Source organism: Sebastes umbrosus, chromosome 10 (genome assembly GCF_015220745.1).
Source record: "Sebastes umbrosus isolate fSebUmb1 chromosome 10, fSebUmb1.pri, whole genome shotgun sequence".
NCBI classification, from domain to species: domain Eukaryota; kingdom Metazoa; phylum Chordata; class Actinopteri; order Perciformes; family Sebastidae; genus Sebastes; species Sebastes umbrosus.
In genome coordinates this window covers 13,535,497-13,557,518 of record NC_051278.1, presented here as the reverse complement: position 1 = coordinate 13,557,518, position 22,022 = coordinate 13,535,497, and the positions used below count along the sequence as shown (strand labels likewise).

At 41.4% G+C, this 22,022-nt stretch overlaps 1 protein-coding gene across 3 annotated transcripts in view; it reads left to right on the top strand.

The window, feature by feature from the left end:
- LOC119495594 (arginyl-tRNA--protein transferase 1) overlaps nt 1–22,022 on the top strand; it is a 62,296-nt gene that overhangs the window by 2,866 nt on the left and 37,408 nt on the right. The window contains exons 2-9 of one of the 3 annotated variants that reach the window (XM_037782226.1): nt 2,909–2,972; nt 3,126–3,188; nt 3,313–3,416; nt 3,624–3,845; nt 7,892–8,094; nt 11,786–11,914; nt 14,038–14,166; nt 20,427–20,459. In XM_037782226.1, coding sequence (XP_037638154.1) covers nt 2,909–2,972; nt 3,126–3,188; nt 3,313–3,416; nt 3,624–3,845; nt 7,892–8,094; nt 11,786–11,914; nt 14,038–14,166; nt 20,427–20,459 — 947 coding nt within the window. The remainder of the gene's footprint in view (nt 1–2,908; nt 2,973–3,125; nt 3,189–3,312; nt 3,417–3,623; nt 3,846–7,891; nt 8,095–11,785; nt 11,915–14,037; nt 14,167–20,426; nt 20,460–22,022) is intronic. The other 2 variants (XM_037782228.1, XM_037782227.1) reach the window with 2 other exon arrangements.

Below are 22,022 nucleotides of genomic sequence, written 5' to 3'. Positions count from 1 at the left end.
GAGAACTAGCAATATTTTAGAAGAATAACAACCACAATGTAAATAAACAAGGACACCGAAACTGCCAGTGGATCGAGCTTTTAATTATGCCAGTTTGCATTAATATTTTAACCAATACTCACAGTCTAATTTTCATATGTTGTGCCAACGCTTTTTACTTAGCATACCTCTGCAAAGGCCTAATCACAAATGAAGTGACAAACAACATTTGGTCAAATAGATGTCAGACTTTCACAAACTCATAACCTTGAATATAAAAGGTCCGTTTGTCATTTGGCAATCAGCGGGACACCAGTAAAAAACTGTGAAAGCTCTTTGACTATATTTTTGAGTCTTGTGTCTTTAACAGCCATGAAACAGGAAGTAGTCGTTCCACCCACTGTCTGCTGTATAATCAAGCCCCCAGGAAGAGCGCCGGTCGTTACCAGTGCCAATTTTCGTAGTGGCCAAACGGTGGTACTACAACTTCCTTGTCCGTCACGTGATGCCATTGGGCCCCAAAAGACTTTTTCCCATAGACTTACATTGGGAAAGAGACGTCTGTAACACATAGGAATGGACGGGGCCCTGCCTCCAACGCTGTATCCAGTTATCTTAATACACCCATGTGTATAACTGGATACTTAATGAAAAGTGTTGGAAACTTGGTATATTAGGTTAATTCGAGGTAGAGTTTCATTTAGTCCACAAGAATCCTTCAGCGCCAGGAACATTCCTCCCATGGATCTGTTCACAGGAAGGGTGACACAGATCACACAGACATAAACTTTCTTTGTAAACGCTCTGTACAAGATAATTGAGCTTAAAGGCTACTAAAAGATGCCATACTGTACGTTGTGTTGAGAGGCTTTTCATTTAAAGGCAACCGAGGTCAATGTAACTGCATTTTTAGAAGTTCTAAGTTGGACTCCGAGCTATAAAAGAAATCAGTGTAAGAAGATGGGAAGGGATTTTCTGTGTGGGACAGAATGGTGTCATTGAGTGTAGGTGAGTATGGCCCGAGACAGGTTGACTATAATTAGGGTTCAGGCAGTTCTTAATGCAGTCAATGAGCGATTTGGGCTCCGTGCCCGCAGACGAGGGCTGTTGTCTAATCTAAAATAAGAGCGGTAATCTGGATATATTGCATCATGTGGGCAGGGCAGGTTCAGCGGAGGAAAGGACGCTGCTCTCCCTGTGTGACTCCTCTGATCTGTAACAGTGTTCAAAGGTTATTGGGTCCTTGTGTGGATACAGGTTAAATGAAAGTGCACTAGACATACTATAGAAATGAACCCATCATTTCAAGCCACTGAGGTCCAGTTGATTCTTTTTACACTTCTGGTTGTTACTTCACTATAATTTGTCATGTTATATTCTTACTGTGGTGCTTGTATTTTCCTGGAAAGACATGCAAAACAGTCTATAGATCAACAAAGTGTTTATCAGATATATATGAGCAGTGTTTCTGTTATCAACTTTTCCACCAGGTGCTCAGTGAGATGTTTTCCTCTGTGTGATGGTGCAGTGATGTTATCAACAGTGTTGTTACATGCAAAGCAAATGCGACACCCCCCACCCGGCAGAGCACAACATCTGCCCTCCTCTGTGTTACTGTGTCTGTCAGGCCTCAGGGGAGGCTGGAAAACGAATCAGGTGCGAACAATGGAAGGGCACTGATGATGGCAGCTGTTGCACTCACATAAAGCTCACGTGGCAACATGATTCATTTGCTCTCTGAACTCTGGACAACTTGACAGCTCTGTAATTGTTGAGCTCATGAGAATTTTGGGACCTAAAATGGGATCATAGGGCAGAAACCCCTGAGAGATTATACTCTAAATGTATGGTGGTGAGACATTTTTCACCATTTTCTGACATTTTATAGACCAAACAACTAATCGATTAATCGAGAAAATAATGGACAGATTAATCGACAATGAAACGTTAGTTGCAGCCCTATAAGTAAAAACTGGAAAACCTGCAGTCTTGCTGCTGTGCCTGCCGGCCTTAGAACTAGCTCGTCATTTACTGCTTCATTGTTGACGTGTCTCTCTGTTGGATCACACTGTGTCGTCTCCTCGTCTCTGTGGACTCTGACTAAACATCGTTCTCCTGAGACACAGAACATCATAATCAGTTGCAAACTCAGTGTGTGTTGTGTGAACTGTTATACAGCGAATTCCCTCGGTTGTTTTAGATGTAAACTGATAGTGGTCTTGTCATCGTGGGTGTGCAATTTGTGTATATGGTTGCAGAGGAGAAGGTCAGGAGCTGAAACGGGAAGCTCAGACCTCCATTCTGGGAATGTTTCCATTGGGGACTGTGGGAATGAACTTTGGGGGACGCTATGATTTAGGGCTGTCCTCGACCAAAGAATCGATTAGTTGATTTAATCGACAGATCTGTGAAACTGAGTTTCTCCACAAAGAATCACACAAAAGCACCACTTTAAATCTTGTTTACCAGAGATGTGCTCAGAAGTTTCTTAGAAATAAGTAATTCAGCATGAAAATAGCATAAAAAATGACTAATCGACTAAAGAAATCTTAGTAGACTAAGACCAAAACGACCGATTAGTCGACTAATCGACTAAGAGGGGGCAGCCCTGCTATGATTTAAGCTGAAACAAAAATGTGGACCTCCCTCTAGACTCTGTGAGCAGCTTCTTGACAAACCACTCCTTACTTGTATACAGTACATGTCTCCTATTTCAGGCTAAACAAATATAAATACATCGGTCTCTTTCATGCTTTAATTGAGCTTTATTCCTTTCAGCCGAGCTAATTCAAGACCCTTTTCTGTCTGGTTTTAATATAATTTCCTTCAAGTTAGCCATGAGACAACATGCCTTTTCCATTTGAAAAGTATAGTGTGAAATTATATGAAATCAACTAAATGTTTTAAATGTCCCTTTTGTTTTCTACAGGGATGTGGTCTCACACCATGACTGTACAAGACTACCAAGACCTCATAGACCGAGGATGGAGAAGGTGAGTAGCCGTCTCTACCTTCATGCAAACCTGCTCACTTACTGTACATCTCACTTACGTTTCTCATTGATATAGTTCAAGAAATTTCAGTTTGGATTTTTCAAATAATTGATACTGTGTTTTAGTGAAGGTTATCTGCTCTTTCTTTTCCAGAAGTGGGAAATATGTCTATAAGCCTAAAATGAACAAGACATGCTGCCCACAGTATACCATCAGGTAAGACCAGAAAAACATAAAACACATGAGGATGACCCATGGTGGTTTGATAAATATATTAAAACAGCAAAAATATATACAGATATATCTAACCAAACATTTACCCTTTGTGCTCTCTGTCAAGATGTCATGCAACCAAATTCCAGCCTTCCAAATCCCACAAGAAAATCATGAAAAAGGTTAGCAAATTCATGTCCAAAGGGGAACTGCCAAAAGGACAGGATGATGGTGAGAGTATATTTATTTTTGTATAATAGTTATTAATGCATGTGTGTTGTCTGATGGACTTATCTGTATTGGTATACAGTACATTACAGTACAGCATAATGCATCAGAGTGCATGGTTGGAACTACAGTAAGAGATAAAAGCAGTGTTGGCTCTGTGGCTCTGTAGCACACATTATCTGGTGGTATAAGCAATGTTGTGCCTTGCAGGGGAGCCTATGGACTCGGTGTGTGACGAAGCAGGTCCACGGGAACCGAGTAAAGTGAAGTGTGCTACTATCACCGACATTCAGAAGGAACTACCAGAGTGTCCCGCTATCACAGAAGCTCAGAAGGAGGTAGCGGATGTCGCTCCTACCGACTCAGAAACATCAAGAAAGGATCCAGTGTCTGTCGCCGATGAGAGAACAATAGCCACAGCTCCTAAGCCAGGTGAGAAATAACTGGTAATACTCATCAATAATCAGTGTGAAAATAGAGTAATATTAGTTACTTGATAGTAACGAAATTGCAGCTACTCATCATCATGTAACACATTACTTATTTGCTATGATAGCTCTTTGGTGTTTTCTTTTCATAAAGAACATCATCTAGAGCTGCAACGATTACCGATCGAAAAAAAAAAGAATCGGCAACTATTTCTTTTCAGTAATTTTTAAGCAAAAATGCCAAATATTTGCTGGTTGCAGCCTCTCAAATTTGAGAATTGTTTGCTTTTGTTCATTGGAGCATGTGTCAAAAGGCAAAAGAATATATATATTTTTCAGCCGGTTAATCACAGGACGGATTACTCATTTAAACTATTGACGATTGGTTATCTGGTTTTACTGTGGTTCTGCTGCACCTACCAAACTGTAGTTTGCTGTTTTCTTATTTATTTTGGATGTCTGGTATTCTTTGAAACTGCACTAAGGACGACTTTGAAAGTAGTGATCAGTTGTAAGACTACCACTGTGATGTTCTGCGATAGCTGAAGCACCGTTGCTCGCCAGAGTGTGTCACTGTTCACCTTGTAATGGACTCCACCGTGCAGCAGCTGGGTGGATGAGGCTGCTGTTTCTTCTGTGTTTCCAGTAGTGTGTCTGGTTTGGGCTTATCTGTCATGTTCTCCTCCTCTCCTCCAGTACAGGATATCCTCACAGCCAACTCACAGTAATGAATAAATAACACTCACAGTGAGGAGATAATAAACTCCTATTAGACACAGGAAGTAGCACTTCTAACAATTGCTCATGTTTCAGGACCACAACCACCTTTTCCCCTCTCAAACATCTAATGAGAACAGGACCCCGTGCTCATTAATCAAAAGGCAGGGACGTACATTGGAGCAGGAAAGCTTGGTGTTGGCACAGGTCGAACCAGATGCAGACATAAACATACAGAGAAAACTTTCAGCCGTGCCAGTGTCCTTCTGTTCACACCTGTGTCAGCAGCACAGTCTTCTTCCTCAGACTGTCAGGAGGCTAGCAAAGAGGAAGCAAGGAGGATTTACTATGTTGGGCCAGTGGTTATTCACCTCCAACAGAAAACACCTGGACATATCTTTCCTCTACTTTTATGACTGGAGAGCTTTATAGCTTTGGGCAGGTTCCAATTTTAGCTTGAGAAAATATGGCTCCCCATTTTCCATATAGCATACGCAAAGCCAGAGGTAAACAGATACAGAAGTACAACTTGTGTTTTGCAAAGCTGCCCTTGGATATGCTTTTTAGGGAATCATATGTAGTGAAAATTACATACATGTATTTGTATTCTTGAAATTAAGTATTTTGTCAATGTGTTGCAGTAAAGTCCAGGGAGCTAGTCAGTACTGACATGTTACCTGAAACCGTTTTAAATTGCTCTAAAGGGACTTATTTTGCAATTGATGAACAAAATATTGATTTGAAGTGATTTTATTACAAAGTGAAGTCATTTACTAAGTAAAGTAAAGGTTTAGGCAAGTCAGCGTAAACACCATTTGCATAAAAGAATAATGTTCACCAAGTGGTAGCATCAGGGCTTATGGCAAAAGCAGAAAGCAGTATGTTGTAGGAAGCAGTATAGTGTGTTTTAAGTAGGCAGAATAAATAGTACAAGACAGTACAGTTTCCCAGAGAATACTTTCCATAAAAAGACACTACATACCTCCATGTTGTCCTCCTCCCACAGTAAATTAATTCTGTGTCTCTGCATGTTTACATGCAAGAAAGCAGTATGTCACAATTCTGGGCAGTTTAAGCTGATTCTGAGAGTCGTGTGCGTGTTTGGGGAAACGGGGAGGGGAGAGTGTCACAGCTTTTATGAAGTGCTAACTGCTGGAGCGGGAGCATGTGCCTTCCACAGGAACTGATCTGTCAGACTTTATCCTCACCACGGCTGCATACGCTGTCCTCAGGAGTACCTGTGTCTCTATGTGTGTGAGACAGAGCGAGAGAGAGAGAGAGTGTGTGTGTGTAGGGAGATTGTAATCAGAGGGAAGAGAGGCACATGGTCAGAGTGATTGTGGATAATGGTTGATGTGGTTGAGATGGTGTGTGTTTGATGAACACAGTCCAGACTCTGTGTGTGTGACCAGTCTGTCCTGACCTCGTCGTATTTTATTCTGTCAGAGGAAAACCATTTGACCACGCTGTAACTCCCAGGATTGTATGTTTACAGTATATGAGAGGACTTGCTCAGAAATACTTCCCTCCTTTAGTGTTTTCAGTCATTCACCATCAAAGACCAACACAGCAAACAGGGACATTGAGATTATACAGAACACATCTACATACATCTAGTAACTAGTAAGATTTGTGTGATAATGTGAAACAAAGTGTTTTCTAGTTTCATATGATACCAGCAAATTTGCGCTAACGCGTTATTATTGCGTTAACTTTGATGGCCTTAACTAGAATATTAAGCTGTTGTGGTAGTCCTCAAGTTTTTAGTTCACCCTATACATTCAAAATAACAGGATTTCAGGATTTTAAGAAAAATCCTGAAATAAGCCAGAATCTGCATGAACTTCCTGCTTTGGTCTGTTTTTACTATTCACAGGACAGAAGCTGCACCTTACAGTAGAAAAAGTAGCTTGAGTCAGCTGAAGCTGAACGTTGCCAGTGAACCGTGGCCAGTGCCAGAGTTTCCCTCTCCCCTTGTCAGGCCCGGGCGTCCCTCTCTTCCTCGCTACACAGACACAGGGGAAAGTTAGTAAGTGAGCTGATGGCGGCGGCTGGCAATAGGACAAGCAGGAAATGGCTCTCGTTTCCTTATTGCTCCAAACAGGATGTGGGCGTGTAAACTGTTGACATGGGATGCCCGGAGAGCTGGAGGGGCTTGGCAATAGCCCAGAAGGAGGTGGAGGATGAGGAGGGGGACAGAGAGAGGGGAAACTGGGGGAGATTCAGTTGCTTCAGAGAATGTTCATGTTAGTCTTGTTGGGAGTAAAAAACAGAGACTTGTGTGTGTTCTGCTAGTAACAACCTCATTCATGTGCCCACACCAGCTTACTAAGATCTGTTCTTAAGGACATAGTCCGATTAACTAGTCCAAATCAGAGTGAAATTGATACTTTCGGTTTGTTTTTCTATTTAGTCTGGTTCAGTTTTCACAGTGCGCAAATTAAAGCGGACCAAATAAAAAAAATTATTTGCGGAGAGGTGTGCATGAAAGAGCAAATTTATCTTTTTCCTCCCAAGAGCTGCCACGTCTATGCCCTTCTCCTACAGTTTATCTCTAATGACTATACAAACGTCACTATTTTTGTGGACTTTATTTAACATATTCTGTATGTTCTCGTCAGCCCAGATGTCACGCAAACATCATGTCAGTCCTCTCCCACTCATGTTAACCTGTGTCCATCTCAACATACGCCCGCACAGGCAGCCTGCTTTTTGGTTGTTTTGATCTGCACCAGAGTACGATTACTGCTTTCACAACTGCCCTAAAACGAACCGCACCACCAACGGACTAAATGTTGGCTTGTGAAGGCGCCCATAAACACACACTAGCTAGCTGCTAATAATTTGGGCTAAGACAGATCATATTGTTTTATAGCCTCCTAAGCAATGATGTAATGTAAAGACTATTGAGGCGGGGAAACAAGAAAATGACTTCCATAGGCCTTTCTGTTGAGACTGGCTTCTTAGTCAGGGGGTACGCTGAAGTAAACATGGCATCCCATTTGCCCAGAGGGGCAGGGAAAAATCCATCGGAAACACGGTCCAACACTCTTTTGAGACTCATCAATAGCAGCAGCTTGAAGTTACCGCCTCTCTTCTGTGTTAAGTCTTATTCCTAACGTGGCATAAAAGGCAGCATAAAAGCAAAAAAAGGAGTAATTGAGTTATTTCTTATAACTGCCTCTTTTTCTTCTTTCTTATTCTCTCCTGGAAATGATTTGAAAAATGTCTTTTGCATGAAAATAGATTAAGAAAGGTGTTTTTCGTGGCATCACACCTAACCTGCACCGTTGGAAAGCTTTGACCCTCTTCTCTCTCTCCTCTGGGATGCAGGGATGGGAGCTGATCCTGGCCGGCCGCCGTGTCGGAAGGCCAAAGACTTGAGGAAGGAGCGACGTCTTCAGAAAGAGCAGATTAGACAGCACGCTGATGGGGTCTCTCCTACCCCGCCCACTCCGGCCCAGACCAAGCAACCCAAACCCCTGGAAGATTTCATCAACGAGTCATTGCCTGACACCTCTTCTCATTGCCTTGAGGTGAGCATAAATATAGAGCAGGTACTTTCTCTTCTCTTTTTATGTGACTTGGAATAAACATTAGCCTATTGTGATGATTCCAGCTCATCATTAAGAAATAGTGTTTCTGGTTGAGCTCTCTGTCTCCGTAATGTTTGGATTCAGTTAGCTAGGTTTCATGGAGCCCTCTTCCCCAGCTCCAGTGACTTCACCATGTGTTTATGTGTGCGGAGAGGATAGCTGGCCAGAGCGGAGTGGAAAAACCACATCTTCCCGATTCAACCAAATGACAGGCACACCACACAAACTGGGTCGCGTTACCCTGCTGATGACATTAAAACCACAGCTCCCAGCTCAGCCGCTATGAGAGGACATGGAAATGAACTTTTGGCAGAGGGCGCAGCGATGTAGAAAGATCCCTGGCGAAGGCCTCGAGCTGAGGTTGGTAGAGTGACGTCATTCTTGGTCTTGACCAAGATTTGAGCCAGATGCAGTGATGAACCAGGCCGTGTCTGTCTCTTGTCTATATCCCCCCGAGACTAGACCGGCAAGTCAGCTTTTTCCAATTGGATTCATTTGTTTGCCTGCAATTATCGTTTCATTTCACTAAGTGAGCATGAACACAAGGTCGTCCCTCGCAAAGGAAGGTTAATTATGTGTTTTACAAGTCAAATAATCGAGAGATGCCTCTATTTGACCCGTTTAGCTGTTTATTGCATGTGGCAAGGCTGCAGCAGATTTGTGGCTAAAGGACAGTTTGGATGAGTGAATCTGATGCTGAGTGTTGGGCATCTGTACTGTTGACTGAGCTGAAGGCTTTAAGAGGTTTTCACACCAGTACCAGAAGATAGATGTTTACACTAGAGCATCTACATGTAGTAGCAGCTCAATTTAATCACAAACACGACTATAAAAGATATCTTCTTGACTGATATCTTCTTGACTGATGATGATACTCTGGAGGATACAGGACATTATAAATCTGACATCATCTGACATTTCTCTCTTGACAAGTTTTATTTTATTTTATTATTATTAAGTATCCTCATTAGTTGGTGCCATAGCAACCAGCTATTCTTCCTGGGGTCCACATTAAGCACATGATACAAACACATTAAAATACCATACAAAATACAAATACAAGAATAAAAAACCTTAGAAATAACTAGTTACAGATAAAACTTCCTGCATACCAAACACCACCGCAGCAAACAAATTACAGTCTTAAATAAAATATATATATATATATATATTTTTTTTTTGAACACTGATTTACTAACAATGCAGCAGAGACTTTGAGGCAAATTATTCTTGAAAGAAATTGATCTATAAATAAAAGAACCTAGTTATCGCATTAGTTCTAGGACGAGGCAGTGCAAGCTGACCATATCTGGACCCTCTAGTGTTATGGTCATGCACAGTATTACTATAAACAAATTGATAGGAATATTGCAATAAAGGAACATTTTAAGTGTATTGAATGATGACCTATTCTCAACTGTAAGCCAGGAGAGGCCCTCATGCATACGATTCACGTTGGATCTAAACGTGAACAACTCAGAACCAACCGTGCTGCCCTTAATTTGTGCAACCTAGAGCTCACCATTTGCAGCAGATGACCAGATCATCAGACAAATTCTGTATGCTGCAGAATTTGGCATCTGTAACCTTGCAGGAGTTTATTAATTTTGAAGTAATAGAAAAGAGATAAGTCGCAGTTACAGGGAAGACAAGTTTAGATGTACTGTATGTACACAGTCCAGTAGTTACCTCAGTCCTGGCCTTAAATGCAGCTTTAGTTCCAGTAGCCACCACCAGGGGTCAGTGTGGGAACGTGATTCAGAGCCCCTCAGGCACCTCAGGAAAGTGTGGAACGGTTCACCCACTGTTCCCCTCAAGAGTTTTCTCTACCGTCTCCACACTCTGCTCATATTTTCATAGCGTTTTCATCTAAATCTGCTATCGCCAACATGCAATAGTCTCCTATATTATATTACTCCATAATCGTGTTCTGTAAGGTGTTGAAGAGGTTCAGAGAAACATATCTTTCATTAAAGCTTTGATAAACCATCATGATCTTTCATTTTAATTAAAGTTAAACTGGTATTATGTGGCTTTATTTGAACATTCATAAAGCAGTCAGTCTGCTGGTGTTAAATTTCAAGCCGGGTATGAGAATTTCTAAAATTTCATCTCCATGCTGTCCGCTATCTGCTGCAGTGTTGTTTCACCAAAATGATTTCAGCCTATCAAAATATATCTGTAGATTAAGAACGAAATTAAAAAAGACCGAACTTCAGCGTCGTCCTTTTATGTAAGAGGCCCAACGTTTCTGTTTGACTAAAGGATGTAGATGCCAAGTGGTCATATGAGAGAAACCCACTCAGGTCCAACTCAAACAAACCCCAGGATCAATTCCTCCATCGCTGTCCGTCTAGGGGATTCTTATGGCGCAGCCTCCAAACGAAGAGACGGTTAATTAAATGGGGCCGGAGTATCAAGAAGCGGAATTCTTCTTTTAGTTTGTGTGTCTTTTTTTATCACAGACTTATTATGAGTCTCCCAGTTAAGATTGATTTATAGCTCTGCAGAGATCTTGTTATAAAGAATACATATGTATGGATTAATTAATGTCTTTGCTAACTTTTGCATGCTTTTTTACTTTACTTGAGCTACGTTAGCTGAATTTAGACTTGTTTCAATATGCACCCTGCCCTGCTCATCATTATTATTTCAAGAGACACCATAGCCCGACCGATGCTGGATTTCTGAGGCCGATGCTGATATTTATATTTGGGAGTTTAAAAAATCTGATAAAGATATGTCAGCCAATAGTATTCTATTTTTAACACAAACAAAACAAACATTGCAACCAAGATAAAATAAAAAAACTCAAAACTTGTCAATGCTCTCTGGTGAACAAACTATATAATGGTAACACTGTTTCGAAATGACCTCAAACCTAATTCGGTGTTTCTCTGCTGCATTTTTTTTTACTAATCGGCCAACATATACACCGATATGATATATTTACATCAGTCTAGCTCTACTAGACACAAATATAGACATGACACCTCATCAAAAGAACAATAACAGAAATATTAAAGGGCAACAAAAGACTTTAAAAAAGCAAATTAGTTTTCCTTAATCTTAAAACTTCTCTCCACACTCTAACTTCTGGATCAGGATCAAGAATAATACTTCAGTCACAGATGACATGGTGAAGCACTGGATATGGGCTCATAGCTAGAAAGTAAAAAGGCTAATGATTATTTCTTCTTTTTGAGGACCTCTATGAGTGCTTATGAGTTTTTTATTATAGCAAATGCTTGTTACAATCTTGTTGTTTTGAGTAACACCTGCTGTTTTTGTGTCGAGAAGGACATAACACACCCTCTTTGTGTTGTTGTTGTTTTCCCAACAAGCTACAGCTATGGTGACCAACAGCTGAAGAATAACAAAACTCTCAAATTGGAAATGTTTCCATTTTATTTATAAAATGGTTTAAAACCTTCACAGGCGTGTCACCTGGCCAGGAGAGGGTGTGTTTGTGTCAGTCTCTCTCTCTCCCTTCACACTCTCTTCACACTTTTTCTCCCTTTGATTTGTGAAGATATCTTCCTTTTTAAGGATTTGAATCACCACTTATGTTATTCTCAGTACTTTTTTCCATTTTGATGTTAACCTTTGTCTGCACGTATTCTTTTTGAAGGTGAGGCTAGTGCGCTCCAATCCCCCTTGCCCGCAGTTCAAAGCCTCTTTCGACGCCTCCTACCAGGTGTACAAACTCTACCAGATGGCCATTCACAAGGACCCTCCTGACAAACCCTCCGAGAGCCAGGTCAGAGGGTGGGGGGCATAGGTCGACCTGCTCAAGGGGCACCCAGGGGGGGAGGGAGAGGGTCGACAACTTTGGGTTCCTACAGAGGCATCAAAAGGATTTTATCTTGCTCTAATCTCTTATGAATATTTTATCCGCTTTTATTTTGTCCTTTTTTTATTAGTTTTATATCATATAATGGACTAGAATGTATCATTGCTTCAACAATGTTTTTATTGTAAGTGCTGGATATGATTTCATATTTTAAACTAATGCATCACAGGTAATATTTTTTGCAGAATTATTATTATTAATATGATTTAATAATTGAATAATTGAATAATAGTAAATAATTATTAAGTTTGTACTTTAAGTATATTATGTGTATAATTAATTATTTGTTTTTAATAATGTCATAGGTTTAACCCTTGTGCATCCATTTAAATAAGTTGCTCTGATGACAAAAATGTCAAAAATTAGTAAAATCTTTTAACCATCAATATTCATTAACTTTCCGATTTTTACGTGTTATGTAAAAAATAAAAATAAAAATAAAACACAAAATTTGAATAATTTCTGTAAACTGAATCCTATGGGGGATTTATTTTTACAGTCCAGGATATGTCAATGATTAACAATAACACTGATTTTGATGCATTGCATCAAACACTACAGTGCTCCATAATACAGCAGCAATAACCTTAGTGGAAACCAGGAAAATAGCATGTATTTGCCCCAAATGGCAAACATGAGAAAATGGATCAATCTGGTGGGAAATAGTAAAAACTACAATTTTGAAAGCCTGATATAATACAATGTATGCTTTTATGCTGTATTGGGATCAAATCCATGGGATAAAATGTTTTGGTTTTAATGGGTTTCAATGGGGACATTTTTCTCCTTAAGGGTCTGAGTATCTGTATTTTAGCAACACAGTTTATTATAGACTTATTATAGGAGCCGAGGTTAAAAAAGAAAAACTCAAAACACCACCCAAAATTCTTGCCACATGCATTAAAATAGCCAAAATGATCTAAAAATTAAAAAGCCAAAAATGTCCCTAGTGATGCACAAGGGTTAAATCATAGTGAACAGTCAGTATGTTCAAACTGTATAGTTTGTAATTGATAAATTAATTTGCGCTTAAACTTTGCAACATCAAACAGAAAGACAGTTGAAACATCGGGAGGAAATCCAAAATGCCTGTATGAATGAAAAAAAAGTGAATTAACATGTTAGTATTGAAGGGAGAGTGTATGTGTATAAGAGCGAGAGTCAAAGGGAGAGGAAATGGAGGGGAAAATGTTTCCATACGCCGTGGTTGAGAGCAGTGTTTCTCCAGGTGTCTGAGTTGGCCCTCGGTCGGCCTGCCGGGTCGTTAGTCTCGAGCTGTTTCAGTTTTGGGGGGCAGTTCGTCAGCTGAACCCTCTCGACCTTCACACATTTACCTCGTCTGTGCCCCCCCATCACCCCACCCTCACCACAGCTCTGACTATGTCTGAACTGGAATCGCATTTGAGCTCGAGGATTAAGCAGTGATGAGATTTTAATTGTCTTTGTGCGTGCAGTCTGTTCAGCCGTGTTTACCTTCTTGAGAGGAGTCTGTAGTGTTGGAAGAGTCTGTATATGTGTCTAGCTGAGATGATTCATTGAGACATAATTTTGGATTATCTGCTGCTCCGGACTTTACACGCACCGTTGAATATTGAGTTACCGATCCTCTCCGTGCATTCTGTGGTAAAAGCTGGGCGCTGCACTAGCCTCATCCTCAAGTAATGTTATTATTTTAAAAACACACTTACAGTCTCCTAGAATCCCATTATTTTCTTCCATTCATGTGTCTTTTTTGCACAACAATCTGATAAAATCACTCAATCAAGTCTCAAACTCAAAACAGACCGGCTGTGTTACCAGCTCGCCTCGAGGACTAGGAGATTGATGTGAACCTTAAGATGCCAAACACTTGTATAACACTGTTTAAAGGCTCTATTGTTGAATCCTGCACTGTTCCTCCAAAGCACCCATTCTTCTTCTTCTTTTTAAATTCATTTTCTAACCACTCAACGTCCTTTTATTCATTGTCAACCCTTATAAAACCTCCCTCCGCCTTATTGCTCCTTCCCCTCCACACCCTGTGCTTGAAGGTGAGGCTAGTGCCGGTCAACTTTGAGGACCCTCAATTCAAGGCGTCCTATCAGCAGTCGGTGGCGCTGTACGCCCGCTACCAGATGGCCATTCATGGTGATGACCCCAGCGCTTGTAGTGAGAGCGAGGTACTGCATGATTATTATTACGCACCTACTGTAGGGCACCACTGCACATGCTTGTTTCTGCTTTTTGCTGCGTTTCTATTTCAATGTAAAGGACCAGCGTGTAGGATTTAGTGGCATGTAGTGGTGAGGTTGCAGATTGCAACCAACCGAATAACCCTCCGCTCACCCCTGCCTTTCCAAGCATGTTAGAGAACTACGGTGGCATTTCAGACGTCACCTTGGACTTTGGCATTGAGCATTTTTCGCGATTTTCTGTGATTTTGTAGACTAAATGAATAATCTAAACAAAAAAAATCCTTCAAATAATTGACAGATTAATTGATAATTCCTGGTTGTGGCTCAGTTTGAAAATTAATTTCTTTATTCATTTGTTGACGTTGCAGTCTTTGCACCTCGATCAACAACAGTTTATCCCACATGAGCAGCGTACACTCTATTGGGAGAAACGTAGCATTTATTGGTCCTCGATAAATAATTATAATTATAAAAACGTTTTTCTGCACGTTATTCTTTGAATGTGTAAGCTGTAACTTTAACCTCTATAAAAGAACGAGAGAAAAAGTTCACCAAGTATAGAGTCATAAAGTTTAAAAAAAAAATTATAATGCACAATAAATTGTATTATAAATTATATGTACACCCCCATTTCTCCACTTTATATATGAATACAAGAGGAGAAAATAAAGTCTAGTCAGGATGCAGAACTGCTGGACATTCTCACTAACCTGAGAGGGCCTTTTGTCCCTCAGGGCTGGAAAAACAACCTCCTCCTCCACCCTCCTGCCAGCAGGCCCCAGTAAATTACTGAATTCTCCAGCTTGTAAAAGTAAGGTAATTAATAAATAATAAAAGCTGTCAGATTGGGCAGACTGTGGCAGATTCTTTCCTAGTGCCATAACACTAGCTCTATTAAAGGGAACGTGTGTTTGTGTGCAATTCAGCTTCAGCTCAGGTTTATAACTGTACTGGGATCGGATGGGTTCAAGAACTAGATATATAACTGAGCAAACAACGCTGCTGTCTGTTCGGGTGCCAGAAAGTAAAGTTATTTTTTTTTATTGGCGGATTTTCCAGGTTGGATACTGACTGAATGTAGTGTAGTGTCAAAGCACATAGTGAATTATGGTCGGGTTTATTACTCTTAAAGGCCATTCATTATAATTAACCTCAACATCTCTACCATAGGGAGTGGTTAGACTGGCCTCTTTGCAACAACACTATATATTCATTTTGACAGGGTTTAATTAAGATGATGTGTACAATTTCTACATTCACACATTTTCTGTGCTACATGGAGATATAAAGGTCGACACCATAGACTGTATATAAACATGGACGACGCGTCTCCACTTCCTCCCACTGTACAAAAGTGAAGCCAAAATATCCCAGTTACGGGAACTGCCATCTTGAGATTTTGACGTCATCTGGAGCCAGAGTCTGCAAAGTAGTGATCGGGCAGTGGGTCCGCGGTATTGAGCTCCCGCCAACACAAACCAGCCCGAGCCAATCACGAGGCGAGCACAGCTGTATCTTGTTAACCTCAGCCACCTAGCTGTTACGTTAGCACCACGTTAGCTGTTTGGCTAGAAATACACAACAACTAAACATAATATCTCTATAACTACATTTATGATCAAATTGACACATGTTCTATTACACAGACTTGTGACAGTTATGGAAAGTTAAAGTTATATCTCCTCTCTCGTACAATTCCCGAGCCTCCGGCTCCACAACTACTTCACTCAGAGCAGCTGTCAATCACAGCTGTCAATCATGACTTCTCACCCCCTTTTTATAGCATCAAATAACTAATTAAAATCAAAGTTATCAGAAAAATGAACACGTGAACATACATCACCGTGATCAGAACTACCTTAAATTACAGAAACCATCTTTAGGGAGAATTTATTTGACGTGTACTTTGATTTATTTTGTTTGGCCCATGTCCCATTCGCTAACATGGAGGAGGCGGGCTTTGTGACCTATACTGCAGCCAGCCACCAGGGGGCGATCAAGATGTTTTGGCTTCACTTTTGGGGAGCTGTCATGTCGTCCATCTTTATAAAATGTCAATGGTCGACACTGGTCAGGTTCTGACAGACATAACCATCCTCCTGGTATTGGCCTCTGTAAAATAACCTCTTCTGTGGTAACATTAATACCAGAACAGGAGATGCCATGCTGTCATCTCCTTAGTTTGGTCTAGTCCCGCTGCAGTTGATTTACACATGGTCAACCCTGATTGCTCCCAATCTGACTTTATTTTTATCCCCCTTAGTTGGACTCACTACTGTGACAACCACTCCTGAGCCCACAGTACTAAACACTACTGATTTTATTTTCTTGCCCGTCAGGCTCCCGGTTAACTCGCCCGTTGTGTTCCCAGAAGCTCAGAGCCCCCCATTGTCCTGTGGCATTCATAAAGAAATGGGAAACACATTGCTGATGTGATGGCACATTTTGGTGCCATGCCATTCTATGCCTGCTGCTGCTACCTAGGAAGTTGGGCCATTTAGTATTTGTGGAGGTATTTATTAATCCATTAAAGTATTACCTAGGGACAGACTGTGGAATACCGTCAGCCTGGCTCGGAGCCAGGCGATAGGAGAGATTGTGTGTGTGCAAGTTCAATTACCCTGCCAAAATTGAACTACCATTAGACAGTATGATGTCCTAGAGGGGAATGGCTTTGTTTGTTTAAGGATGTATGCATTTCCTGTCATACCACGACTGGAAGGGAGCCAGACATTATTCCTTCCACATCCAATCATGGTATCCTGACTGAGTCGAAGCACAAACTTGCAATTATTTAGACACACATGCGTATACACACACATGCACACGCACGCAATCTTACTCACACTTACTGGTCTTAACTGTTTTGCTGAGCCGTGACTCCGAGTTCCTGCACATGTGGCATTCATTCCGAGGAAAACAAATCCTGTTAACTCTGTATTTACTCTTCTTGATGGCCAGGACCTTAAAACCAAGACACATGAAAAAAAAAGTATATGGAAAAAGCTGAGAAATGGCAATAAAATTTGTCAGTAAAAATGGAAAATAACTTTTTGGCTCGAATCAAACACGGTTATGCACAATAACAAGAGATTCAGTAAAACCTTGTATAAGCTTATGTCAGAGCTCATAGTATTTTGTTCGTATTTACCCATTGATCATTGAGTTCCTCTGTTGCACACTGAAATAAACAATGATCTAGTCAGCAAGTGTTTGGTGAAGAGAGAAAGAAATGGGTTTTATTGTTTTTTAATGTGTGAGAGAGTGAATACAGGCACAGTGTCGCTAAAAAAAGTAGAGCCATTTGAGCAAGTAAAGAGCACAATGACGGAGAGGTCTAAGTAGCAATTAGGCTTAAGCAGATGCGTGTGTTTATATGTACTGTATGTGTGTGAGTGAAGACGCGACAGCTTGTGTGTGTGTGTGTGCGTTTGAGACGGCTGCTTGCCCTTCTAATCGTACACAGATGAGTGTTTACTATAGGAAAGGGAGAGTTAGAGAGGAAGTGATGGACTCCATGTGTTGTAGATGAGAACGTTCCAGAGGGCACCGTGGACACGGCTCCGTTTACAGGCATGTGTATTGTTGTATTAAGATATACAGAGTGAGAGAGAGGAAACTGAGATTGTATTCACGTTTGTTCCCTTGCTGTCTCCATGCCTGAGCGACTGTATCTACACATCGGACTGTCCATCTCCTGCAGAGTGTGTGCATGTTAATGCGTTTTGTCTGTTTGTTTGTTTGAGTGTCAGCCTGGCAGGGCTGGTCTGGTCTGTTGATTGTCTGTTGAGTGGCTGGAGAGGGGTCAGCCCTGCCAGGCTCCAGGAGAGCGGCCTCACCCAGCCAAGCAGAGTTAACACAGCAGTGGAAAGCTGCTCCATCCTCTTGGTATGATTACCCATCAGCCCCCATGATGAGTGCCTGGTAAAGGCGGAGGAGGAGGAGGAGGAGGAGGAGGGGACGTGCTCGGAGCTATCAGAACTTACCATGCATTTACATACATTAACATGCTCTAATGCGTAAAAGCTCACACACTTACTTGTCTAATCGAATAATTCGGCATTTCACTACAAGGTCAATTGGAGATTCACAGTTCCACACACGCACAGCAGCCAGTGTCGTGGCATGGCCCCTATAAATGATGTCATCTAATAACTGCAGCTGTTGTTCTGTTGGTAAACCATTTGGTTTATTTGTGAGGTTTAAACAAAAGTTTCATTTGTGCCCTCCAGCCGTATTGCACATTGGGAGGCTTTGCTGTTGGTAATTTGTTAACTGGCAATAGTCACTGTGAAGTTAGGGGGAGGAAAATTACATTTTACTGGCAGTGGCATGGTTACACAGGTGGGGAACTTGATAGGCATGTTTTTGCATGACATCATTGTCAACTAAACAGATTTCCACATTGGTGATGGAAAGTGTAAAATATGTAGAAAATGCTCCTTTTTAGCAGGTTATAGAATTTAAATGCATTTAAATGAGAGAAACATGTATAAGTAGAATTGCATGAAGTGAATTACCATAATTTTACTGCTGCTAAAAGTTTCAGCCCTAACTGCATGTCAAGATTTTGCGAGTGCTCTTGGCCCTAATGGAATTGAGCAGGAGAATGTAAAGTTAAAATTACATTTAATGGCATATTGTTATGTGTCTGAGCAATTCTGTCCATCCCCTCTACACCCTCCGTCCTGGTGTGAGGTTGAAGTCCAGGGTAGAAACGGTGTGTCACATCTTGTTTCAAGAATTTAACACTGCAGGGTGCACAGTTAGTGAGTCTTTTATAGCTCACAACACCCTTCAGCTAGAAGTGCATGCATGCATTGTTTGCTTTCAGTTTTGTACACTAGCTCTCTTCTTGCTTGATCCTCACATTTTATAGATTCACTTATTTTTCTGAATGTAACTTCTGTAATATCTCGTGGATTCAGTCATTTTTCTGACTATATTCCAACTCAAGTGGGCGACTTAAATAGGTAGTGAAAACTGTTTGCTTCAGGCGAAGGTAAAATAGAAATGACAGATGATCATCTGTTAGCCCTTCTCTGCCAAAACATCCCCCATGTTGGAGAACACTGCGTTTAGTGTCATCAACACACACACACACACACACACACACACGTACGTCAGCTGTGGCAGACAAACGGAGAAACACACTCTCTTTTTAGGATGAGTTCAGGATACTGGCAGGATTTTGAGTTGCACATAAGCCAGGACTGTCCCACCCAGTGAACCGTTCCTTCAGCAGTCGTTGCTGTTACTAGCTGTACTGCTGTGCACACAGACAGAGGATGTTGCTGTTGCTTGTGGGAATTTCCAGTATTTTGTAGAGCATATTAGTTTTAATAAAAAGGAAAGACTGATATCCGCAAAGAAGTTAGCAAGCCTAGAGTCAGGGTTTGAATGAAGGGAAACAAGACAAAAACACCTTATTAACGGCAGCCATCGGTTAATAAGGAGTGTCATAATAACATAACTCATATCCCCTTCTTGTTTATTTAGTCCTGTCTGGAACCTCTATATGTTTATGATACTTTGATGCTATTCTAGACTCCTGTCCTGCTCAACAGACAGTTGAACCAAAGCTGAACATATCTGCAAATGAAAGACACAGCTGGATTGTAGCATTTCCTTGTGAAATATGAACTAGAAACTGTGGTGTGGTGCATGGGGGTGAGATAGACAGACTAAAACCAAAAGCTGTCCATCACTGCTCCGCTGTGGCCGCGCTGGTTCTCATTATAGATGAGGTTTTGGCCCGAAACATGGAAGCGTGCTACGTTTTGTCTTCCAGTCCTGCAAGGCCGGCTCGTCTGTAAACACACTGCTCTCAAACCCGGGCGCTAAAAAAGAAGGAGCACAGGAAATGGTAGAGAGAACGGAAGAAAGATTTAATGTTTCCATGGACATAAAGTCCCCCAGTAATTGATATCTCATGTGAATTTTAAAGCGCGTTCAGAGGTAGGCTATTTTGACGACAACGCTAATTATTTAAGCTGTCCTCCCTGGACTGTGAGCTTCAGTTGATAGGCTAAATGTTTGCATTTGTGTAAATACAGTTTTTGTGAATTAGGGGGGGCTTGCATTTGATATGTGACACCTGAGTGAGGAGAAAACAGGGAGGGATAAACTATATGGGACAGCAATGGAGACATGTATGGTTTTCATTTATGCCTTTTCAAAGAGCTGGTGACCCGGAGAACTAACTGTTTTTCTCTCTGTTTCCCCCCGTCTGCCTCCCTCCACAGTTCCGGAGATTTCTCTGTGATTCACCACTAGAGGTATGTATTTCCTTTCGCCTATTGACATTGAAACCTCCTTTTAAATGTATATTCATCCATATGTGTTACCTGTAATGATTTAACAACCAAGAGAAGGTCCTCTTGGGGAAATTAGTGTCATGGAGATGATGATAATGATTTGAAAAATGACCAGTGTTTCAGTCTTTAGTTCTCCATCAACCACAAAAGGGGATAAATGTACACGAGTTCCCCTCGTCCAGCACATACCTACCCAACCACCTTTGCTCGCTCTCTTCAAGAGCCCTCCAGCTGGATTGAGCGGGGGGGTTTAAGGGATTCAGGAAGGGGGTTTTGTTTCATATTGGAGGGGTTTTAATTTAGCCCTGTCTAAGTGAAAGGGGGTGTTGAGGGAGGAAAACAGCGAAATGTGGCGTCCAGATTGCGTTGTGACTGTTCAACACAAGGTCTTCAGACCAGTCCTTTCCTGTGGCCTTCACAGAATGGGACATACCACTGCTCTTCACTTTCTGCGGTGTGGTACAGATTACAGGCTGATTAGGCAGCTTCATGGGCATCCATTCGGGACCTAACAGATGGCTATCGGCTTGGTTAGCAAAAAGAAGTAATTAGGTTTGATATCAGCTTCTGCTGCATTAAAGCTGGGGTGGGCAGTATGTTTTGACGTCAAGTGGGATCCCAGGGTAGGCAGTTTTCTGGAAAATATCTGCAGCTCTCCCCTCACTGTCCCAAGGCCCTCCCACCAGAGGAACACGGGCATATGCACACGCTTCATACAGTAAACTGTACGAGTACTAGTCATTCATTTCAAACATCATCTCGACTGGGATTGTAATCTCGATGCCGTTATATAGCGGAAATTCTATGAGAACCACGGTCCAGTTTTCTTTGCAAACTTGTGGGCCTGTAAAGCCCTTTGAGATGACATACTGTGATTTGAGGCTCTAGCGAGCCACAATATCGGCGAAATGTTTCAGAGATGGAGTGAAAATGTTTCTAATAGTTTAGCCTGCTGCTTAGCCGGCTGCGGCTAGCTCACGGCTACGGTTAGCAGAGGGCCACACTATTAGCAACTTTTCACTCCATCTCTGAAACGCTTCGCCAATATTGTCAGGCCCTCTTTTTGATAAGTCTGTCTTCTTGCTTTGGGTTGCTTTGCGGTGTAGGCAGTTGTTGCCAATGCTGGAATAGCAACCTTTCCTGCAGGATATTCCGCCCTTGAATCAGGTTTTCACCGAAAGGGACGTGCACGCACATCTGCTTTTGTAGAACAGCCAATAGGAACGCTCTCTCTCTGAAATGACCTGTGATTGGTCAAAGTCTCCCCTGTCTCGGGCTAGTTTTCCCAAAGCCTGAAAACAGAGTCATGAGGAGGTGCAGAAGTCTAGTTTTATCTCAGAACACTTGAATTACAATATGCTGAAAGGTTATGGATTTTTTTTGCTCAATGACGCCAAACATATACTGCCTACCCTCGCTTTAATTAATACAATCTTGCTTGTAATTCATTGACTGATTCAATTTTTAGATGGTTTTGATATGAAGGATATTGATGGCATGTGGAAGAGGATTCACTGTACAGCT